General features: G+C 54.8%; 2 protein-coding genes across 2 annotated transcripts; both read left to right on the top strand.

Annotated features, from left to right (window-relative positions):
• Positions 1–818: 818 nt before the first annotated feature.
• On the top strand, positions 819–4,139 carry BU25DRAFT_445903 (acetyl-CoA synthetase-like protein). The gene is made up of 3 exons (XM_033709461.1): positions 819–2,686; positions 2,737–3,271; positions 3,588–4,139. Exons 1-3 carry the CDS (start codon positions 1,123–1,125, stop codon positions 3,925–3,927), a joined length of 2,439 nt encoding a protein of 812 aa, XP_033566045.1. The 5' UTR covers positions 819–1,122; the 3' UTR covers positions 3,928–4,139.
• A 1,862-nt stretch (positions 4,140–6,001) lies between these two features.
• Positions 6,002–7,136, top strand: BU25DRAFT_197981 (ras small monomeric GTPase-like protein RasB). The gene is made up of 2 exons (XM_033701076.1): positions 6,002–6,280; positions 6,339–7,136. The coding sequence occupies exons 1-2, from the start codon at positions 6,203–6,205 to the stop codon at positions 6,987–6,989; spliced, it is 729 nt and encodes a 242-aa protein (XP_033566046.1). The 5' UTR covers positions 6,002–6,202; the 3' UTR covers positions 6,990–7,136.
• Positions 7,137–8,207: the final 1,071 nt, after the last annotated feature.

Genomic DNA, 8,207 nt, shown 5'->3' on the forward strand with positions numbered 1-8,207 from the left:
CATCGGAAGGCTGCCCATCTGGCTGTCAGTGACATGGTAGCTTCACGACTCAGATGACTACGTTTGACATTGTTGGGTATCTCGAGGCCTACTTACGTATCCTGTGACTCATCCTCGGGGTTTTGAGGCTTTTCGCACCAGGTGTGGCGGGGGAAGGGTTTTTCGATACAGTACATGTGAGGCAAAATATGTTTAAAATGGCAGTTACATCTTTACAACCTCACGATGGTTTCAGAACAGCAAAGGAACACCCATAGGTTGTGGACACCAGTCAATACTGACATGCTCAAAACCACACATGATGCATCTAGAATGATTAGAATCGTGTCAAGTGTGTTGTACGGACGTGTTGTGCACAATCTCCCGCGCTTTCTGATATGTTGCGAGGCTATGTGCCAGAACAATGCAAATTTGCACGCACATGTAAGCTTGTAGATATACAGAACTAGAGTCACGCGGTTACATGTACCGGACGTCCTGGACATCAAGTTGCCTACGTGATTCAAGTCCAAATAAGGCGAGTGTAGGTGGAGACCGGGACATTGTCATGCACTGCCACACAACAATTACCCCAAGATAGTGCGAGCACACATATAGTGCACTGACAACAGACTAGACTAGAAAGCAAGATGAAGACATTTGTCCACTGTGTCGCACCCCTAGAACCAACACCAGGATTTCGATGCAAAGCGAAGACCCACACGGATGGTAGATCCGATTAAGCAAGCGCTCCCCGCATTGCGCTAGCGGCCCCAGACACCATGCCATCGGCATCGTCATCAGCTCCCCTTGGACCGAACGTTCTCGATAAGATTCAACTGTGACACACTGTGATTTCCATACAAATTAATTACAGTGATAACGCGGACGAGGTCGCGCAACTTCAAAGAACGAATTTGAAAGACGAAGAATACATCGCCTGCCTCCTACCGAGGTAAACATTCGGAGTAACTCCGATCCAATCTGGCTCTCCATCTTTGGTTCAATCGAATACACGTTCGCTACTGCCAACCGAGCATCAGAACAGCAGAAGTTTGGAGTCACGTCTGCAGGCCCAGATGCCCCCTGCGTAGCCACCACTATCTACTACGAGTGTCAATAGGCAATAGAACGCACCTCACCATGCCTCAAAAGCACGTTCAGGACGATGTGTACGCCGCCTCTATCGAGGATCCGGAGAAGTTCTGGATGCGCCAAGGACAAAATCTGTACTGGCACAAGAAGCCTACCCAGGCGTTTCAAAGGAGCGCCAAATTCCTCAAAAAGAGCAACGTATCGCACGACTCGTGGAGCTGGTATGCTGACGGAGAAATATCGACGACCTACAATTGCGTGGATAGACATGTGGCGAATGGAAACGGCGACAACGTAGCGATTTACTGGGACAGCCCAGTCACGAACGCGAAAGAGCAGTACACATACAAGCAGCTGCTTGAAGAAGTCGAGACACTCGCTGGAGTGCTCAGAGAAGAAGGGGTGAAGAAGGGCGATGTCGTACTCATCTATATGCCAATGATCCCTGGGGCGATGTTTGCTATGCTGGCGATCGCTCGGCTGGGCGCCATTCATTCTGTCGTATTCGGTGGCTTCTCCCCTGCAGCACTGGCGCAGAGAATCGAAGCAAGTCGACCAGTTGCAATCATGACAGCATCATGCGGCATCGAGGGGTCGAAGAAACCGACAGGTTACAAGAGCATGATTGAAGAAGCGGTGGAGAAGAGCAAAGTTAAACCGTCAAAGACGATTGTGTGGCAGAGAGACCAGCTTAGATGGGACCCAGTGGTCAAAGAGAAAGGTCAACGAAACTGGCAACGCCTTATCAAGAGCGCCAAAAATAGAGGGCTTAAAGCCGAGGCGGTGCCTGTGAAGAGCGGCGATGGGCTCTATATCATCTACACAAGCGGGACCACTGGTCTGCCGAAAGGAGTGGTTCGCTCCGCTGGTGGACACGCAGTTGGCCTCAACTTCTCCATGAAGTATCTCTTCGGCATACACGGCCCTGGGGATGTCCAATTCACAGCGTCTGATATCGGCTGGGTGGTAGGTCACTCCTACATCGTCTACGCACCTCTGCTTGTTGGCGCTTCAACCGTACTTTTCGAAGGCAAACCCGTCGGCACCCCCGATGCAAGCACCTTTTGGCGAATCATCCAAGATTACAAAGTGACCACCATGTTCACCGCTCCGACCGCTCTACGCGCAATTCGACGCGAGGATGGAGATAACGAGTTCTTCGAGAACAAGTACGGAGAGAAGGGCACGCTGAAGTCCTTGAGAGCGCTGTTCTTGGCTGGCGAAAGAAGTGAACCGAGCATCGTACAGATGTACCAGAAGCTCTTGTCTAAGCATTGTGCGCCCGGCGCTATAGTCGTCGATAACTGGTGGTCATCCGAGTCCGGGTCGCCTATCTCTGGGATTGCTTTGAGTGCACCTGCCGGTCTTGACTTTTCTTCATCAGAACGATCCAAACCACTTCCTATCAAGCCTGGCTCCGCTGGCAAAGCGATGCCTGGGTTCGACGTACGTATCGTTGATGATTCAGGCAAGGAAGTGAAGAGGGGAGAGATGGGTAACATCGTCATGGGCATTCCCCTAGCGCCGACCGCTTTCACAACGTTGTGGGAGGATGAGGAGCGGTTTTACAAAGGCTATATGAAGCGGTTCGACGGGAAATGGATTGATACTGGTAAGCAGGCTTGATGTTACGGACTCGAGATACGACTAACGAGGTGGCAGGGGATGCTGGTATGATCGATGAAGATGGCTATATCTCCATTATGTCCAGGGCCGACGATGTCATCAATGTGGCAGCTCACAGGTTTAGTACGGGCGCTATTGAGCAGGCCATTACGACACATCCTTCCATCGCCGAGGCAGCTGTCGTGGGCATACCTGATGCCCTGAAAGGCCACCTACCATTTGCTTTTGTCACACTCGCTACGCATACGCACCCAGAGCCCGCCGTTCTTGACGACAAGCTTCACTCCGAGGTGCAGAAACTTGTGCGTGAGCAGATTGGTGCCATTGCTTCCCTCGGCGGTATCATTCAGGGCAAAGCTATGATCCCGAAGACAAGAAGTGGGAAGACACTGAGGCGTGTCTTGCGAGAGCTGCTTGAAAACGCGACGCACGGGGAGTTAGATAAGGAGGTCAATGTGCCAAGTACGATCGAAGACCGTGAGGCTGTGAACGTAGCGAGGGAGAAGGTTAGGGAATACTTCGAGGTCAAGGGGAAGGATTTACACAAAGCGACTGAAGTCAGGGCGAAGCTGTAAGTACGGTCAGCAATATTTTGGTAATTTCTAAATCAAATACTGCCAGAAGTGCATACAAAAGCGTTTATGGTTGTTTACTAGGTCTAGACTCTGAAGTGTTGCTGTGAGAGTGACTGACTGTCCCGTCTTGGCAGTTGCTCTGCTGCCTGTTACGTAGCTGCTAGTACTCACTCTCACCACAATCATACCACACGATAGGCACGACAGGCCATCTTGACGATTCCGCACTCCTCTTGCCTTGACCCTGTTCATCGCCTATCTTACTTGGCGACATCTATGCCGGTACCCATGGAGCACCGCAACTTCCCCAAGCTTTTCCACCACTCGACGAACGATACACGTCCTGGTCGCGGAGTCGCTCGTCGACCTGTCGTCAGCGTCGAACGTCACACTGACGGTGTGCAAGAACAAAGTTTCCGGCGAGGCTGGCTCGTATTCGCCCGGTTGGCTACCGGCTGCGTCAGGCTGCTCTGAACGGTGTCAGATCGCAACGGCCCGTCCCCCGCGTCAATTGTTAGTTACACAGAGGTGCACCAACGTCTCGAAACGATGGCATGTCATTACTGACGAATTCGACATCATGGAGATGATGTTCTTGTCACAGCCTTGGCCGCCTGGCAAGATCGTCACCATCCTGCGTCCATCAGGCTAGACGCTCACGTGCTTGACAATTGCTGCGGGCTCTGCATGCCTTGCCGGAGTAAAGCTCCTGAGCATTTCCGGGCTCGTAACCACGTGTGAAATGTGACCAATTTCAGGGTTCCATCGAGCTGGGCCGCTTGGTGGTTCGACTCGGCCAGGAGCATCCCAGCCCTGCAATCAACCTGGCGAGCGGACTTCCAATTTGCAGACCGTGGCTGTTCAGGTTAAGGCCCAACAGCACGACTGCTTTGTCGCCAATGGGCACAGCGCAGTCTCGCCTGATGCGTCGTCATACATGGCAGCAGTCGGCCGTTCGGGTACGGCTGTCAGTCCCATCAACAGACGCATGCCGGAGGGGGTGTCCATTGGATGTGTGAAGCCGTCGGCTCGGGAGAGAGCTCACCTGCTCGCCAAGCACCGGCCGGCTGCGCTGTCGCGGGCATGGGAAAGCTTCCGCTATGCACGGTCCCTCGACGGCTTTGAGGTTATGAAATTCTGGCGCAGAGTGCTGTCGACAGTGTTGACGGGGGTTTCTGTGGAACCCAGCTCCAGCCACAGTACCTGCAGTGGCGTCACACACTGAGAATGTGACGGATAGATTCGACCACACATGCAGCTGTGAGCCGCGTTTGAGCGCCTCACAAGCAAATTCAGGCACGCGAGGGGCAGTAACGATAAGATCAGACGGGGGCACAGCTACTGCACGCAGCCGCATGCACGACGGCTTCTGCGGTAAGTACTGGCCTGCGCTGTCGAATCACCCCAGAATCATCCTCGTCGTTTTGTCGTGTCTCGGCTCAGTCGGCGATGGTTGCACATGCCGTCCACAGGCAGAGTGGGATCATCGGCATGTCACTGCTTGCCGTCCAAAACTGTCTGGGGTCGACAGGCGGCGAGTCTCTCGCAGCCTTCACATAGGCGGTACGTACCTCAAGCGTCGAGGCTGCATGCTGGAGCCACTAGTGTGCTGCAATGCACGTGTTAGCATGTTAGCAGCGTTGGTACAGCTAAAGGCCTGCCGCTTGCGTCTAGGTTCGGTATCAACAAGTCAGTGGTAGGACGCAGCACGTAGAGACTGCTCGCCTGGGCAGACGAAGTGGCACGGCGGTGATGAAGGACCTGGTGAGCAAACACAGCAGAGACACGTCCAGGAGCGTGGAGCACGGCGTCGCTGCAAGCCTGTGAAGGCAGCACGGCAGGCGGCCGTGGGCCCGGGTCGCTGGCAGCTTTGGGACGGTGCTTGCGTGCTCGCGGGCGCACTGGTGCAGCGAGTCGAGCGCAGACAGCCAGACAGCAGACAGGCCACTGCCGCCTCGCTGCGAGGGGCTTGGAGAGGACTAGCCTTCACTCTGCCGAAATTTTGAGGTTTTACGGTTCGCCCAACCTCAACCGCACTGGCGCTGGCAGCTGCTAAAACCCCCGACCGCCCATGGCCCAGCATCGCCTTTGTTTTGACCTCACCCTATCTGCTCGCTGCCTCTGACACACCGTGCCCGCTGCCCTCCCGCCGCACGACGCCCAGCAGCCTTCCCCACGTCGCCCGCGTCGATGCAACGCAGCACAGACAGAGCCTGCCGCCGTTGTTGTTGTTGTTGCTGTTGATAGACGATAGCCGTCGATAGTCGATATCTAGCCCTTCACGTGGGGACTCTGAGCCAGCGAGAACCCTGACTTGCACCTTGACTTGCCAGCACCGTCCGCCAGCCCCGATATTCGCCCTCGCATCCACACGGCCGTATCCAGCGCGCTCTGCCTGCTCTGCATTGCTGCATTCTCTGCCCACACTCTCTGCGCCGCTCCTTCGCCCTGCTGTCTCACTGCGCGCCCTGCCACTCGTCGCACCGCCCGCCGCAGCCACGCCCCCGCTCGCTTCTGCAGCCATTTCTGCGCCGACGTTGCTGCACAGTCCACGTCCCGCCGCAACGTCCGTTGTGCAGCCCTGTGCAACCCTGTGCTCCGCCGCCCCCGATCGATTCTGAACACGCTGCAGCTGTCCGCGACACGCGCACCTGTGCCCTCGTGCGAGTTGGGAAGATCGGCCCAGAGACAAGCCCTCGATCCTTACTGCCCATCCCCAACGGCCATCCACCACCGCCAACGCCGCCGGTCACCTGCAAGAACGCTCTCACGAGACGAACTCTGCGACGACGTGGCTGAGAGCTTACACCGAGCCGCTTACCCGAGTCTCCAACATCTTGACTGCTCTTGACTGCTCTTGACTGCCTCTTGCTCCCCAGGAAACCACGCACCAATCCTCATATCAACTCTACACCGCTCCAGCAAAGATGGCGGGGAAAATGACATTGTACAAGCTGGTGGTGCTGGGCGACGGAGGTGTGGGCAAGACAGCCCTGACCATCCAGGTATGCACCCCTTTTCAATGGCCGGACTGGAGTGGACCGAAACTAACCACTATGCTAGCTCTGCCTGAACCACTTCGTTGAGACATACGACCCTACAATCGAGGACTCGTACCGCAAGCAGGTCCAGATCGACGGCCAGTCGTGTATGCTCGAAGTCCTCGACACCGCTGGTCAGGAGGAATACATTGCACTGCGAGACCAGTGGATACGTGACGGCGAGGGATTCGTCCTCGTCTACAGCATATCGTCACGATCTTCGTTCGCGCGCATACAGCGCTTCCACAGTCAGATCCAGCGCGTCAAGGAGACGGCTATGGCTGGCTCCCCCACCTACCCCGGCTCCCCTATCAGCGCATCGGCCCCCGTATTTGGACAGGCCCCTGTCATGCTCGTGGGCAACAAATGCGATCGCGTTACCGAGCGCGAAGTATCCACACAAGAGGGTCAGGCCCTAGCCAAGGACTTGGGCTGCGACTTTGTCGAGGCATCTGCTAAGAACTGCGTAAACGTCGAGAAGGCCTTCTTCGACGTGGTCAGGCAGCTTCGTCGACAGCGACACCAGGGTTCTGGCCGTCATTCGGACAGAAGTGAGAAGACTCGAACACGCGTGCCAGGCAACGACCGCGTTCGAGGATCCGGCGGTGATCGCGGAGGCAACAACGGCCGGCCAGCTAAACGCAAGGACAAGCCCAAGTGCGTCATATTGTGAGCACTGGCTTCACGAGCGGCGAGACTTGAGCATTTGGAATTACAGCACATCCTCACGAGCCACGACATATACCTCGTAACCGCCACCATAAACCCTCATAGACCGCCATGTTCATATGGCGTCGGCATAGGAGCGGCGTTAAGCACTGCACGCATCATTGATCTCCCACTGTTTGGATTTGCATAAGACTCACGGCGTTTTGGAGTGTTATGAACACCTTTTGGTATATCCGCATCATTATGTGGACGGGCATCCACATATGGCTATGATCTTGTACGACATTGCACGGCTGAATCAATTATTACTGTCATGGACATTGGACGAAGACCTCGCTAGACACTGCCAAGTGCACATAGAGTGCGGCAGCGCTGAGCCTGGGATGACCGTTCGAAACCTGAAAAGGAAAAGAAAAAGTATTGGTGTTGGATAGGGTTGGTTTTGCTTTTCATGGCACGAGATACCTCTGAATTCACTATCAACACTTGCATTCTCTCTTGTCCGCGAATTTTGACCTACGTCACAATGCTGTCAGTTCCACGTGTGAGCCGCGCCAGACCAGCTCTGACGCGGTAACCGAACCTTGTCTGGGTAGTCTCCAGTCGGATGGTTTTGATGGTAGTTCTTCCCCACAAAGCAGTAACTCGGATGCCGACAGAGGTGAAGTGAGTACACCGCTGTTCTCAAAAACATGTTCACACAGCAGAGCGCACTGTATGTTTTGGTTGTCGCTCTTCCTTCGAGATTGATTGATTGATTGGTTTAACGTCCTATCTGAGTCTAAGACTGTGGAAGATAAGAGGAGCAGTAGCTCCTCTGGTAATGCAAAGATTAAGTTACATGAGAGTGAGGTCAATGGAGGTACAAGTGATGGTGAGGGCTCAGGCCCAGAGCAAAGATGCAGGAAATAAAAGAAGTACAAAACAAACAAACAAAGGAAAGAGAAGCTGTTGTAGCATGCCTGTGCCAGATCTTCTGATGACTGCCCAAGATGCCACCTCCTTGTGCCAACCTTGGTCCTTGTCACGGTATCCTCTCCAGATCCCCTGACAATATCCGGATCCGCTCCGTACTGTCCCTGACCGTACGCACCAAATCCCCAGCGTCCTTACGCGCCTCCGAAGCAGACGTACAACCTCCGGTCACCTCCGGAGCAGGCCTGCAACCCCCGAAGCAGGAGTATTAGAATTCTGCAAGCCCCGCTCTGGGACTTGCAACCCC

Source organism: Macroventuria anomochaeta (genome assembly GCF_010093625.1).
Source record: "Macroventuria anomochaeta strain CBS 525.71 unplaced genomic scaffold BU25scaffold_4, whole genome shotgun sequence".
Classification (NCBI taxonomy): domain Eukaryota; kingdom Fungi; phylum Ascomycota; class Dothideomycetes; order Pleosporales; family Didymellaceae; genus Macroventuria; species Macroventuria anomochaeta.

What these genes read in the sequence shown, in the direction of transcription:
- BU25DRAFT_445903 (XM_033709461.1), top strand. Translation starts at nt 1,123, where the DNA reads ATGCCTCAAAAGCACGTTCAGGACGATGTGTACGCCGCCTCTATCGAG. An exon ending in CGGGAAATGGATTGATACTG is followed by an intron (nt 2,687 to 2,736) that starts GTAAGCAGGCTT and finishes ACGAGGTGGCAG; the next exon opens with GGGATGCTGGTATGATCGAT. An exon ending in ACTGAAGTCAGGGCGAAGCT is followed by an intron (nt 3,272 to 3,587) that starts GTAAGTACGGTC and finishes AACTTCCCCAAG; the next exon opens with CTTTTCCACCACTCGACGAA.
- BU25DRAFT_197981 (XM_033701076.1), top strand. Translation starts at nt 6,203, where the DNA reads ATGGCGGGGAAAATGACATTGTACAAGCTGGTGGTGCTGGGCGACGGA. An exon ending in AGACAGCCCTGACCATCCAG is followed by an intron (nt 6,281 to 6,338) that starts GTATGCACCCCT and finishes CCACTATGCTAG; the next exon opens with CTCTGCCTGAACCACTTCGT.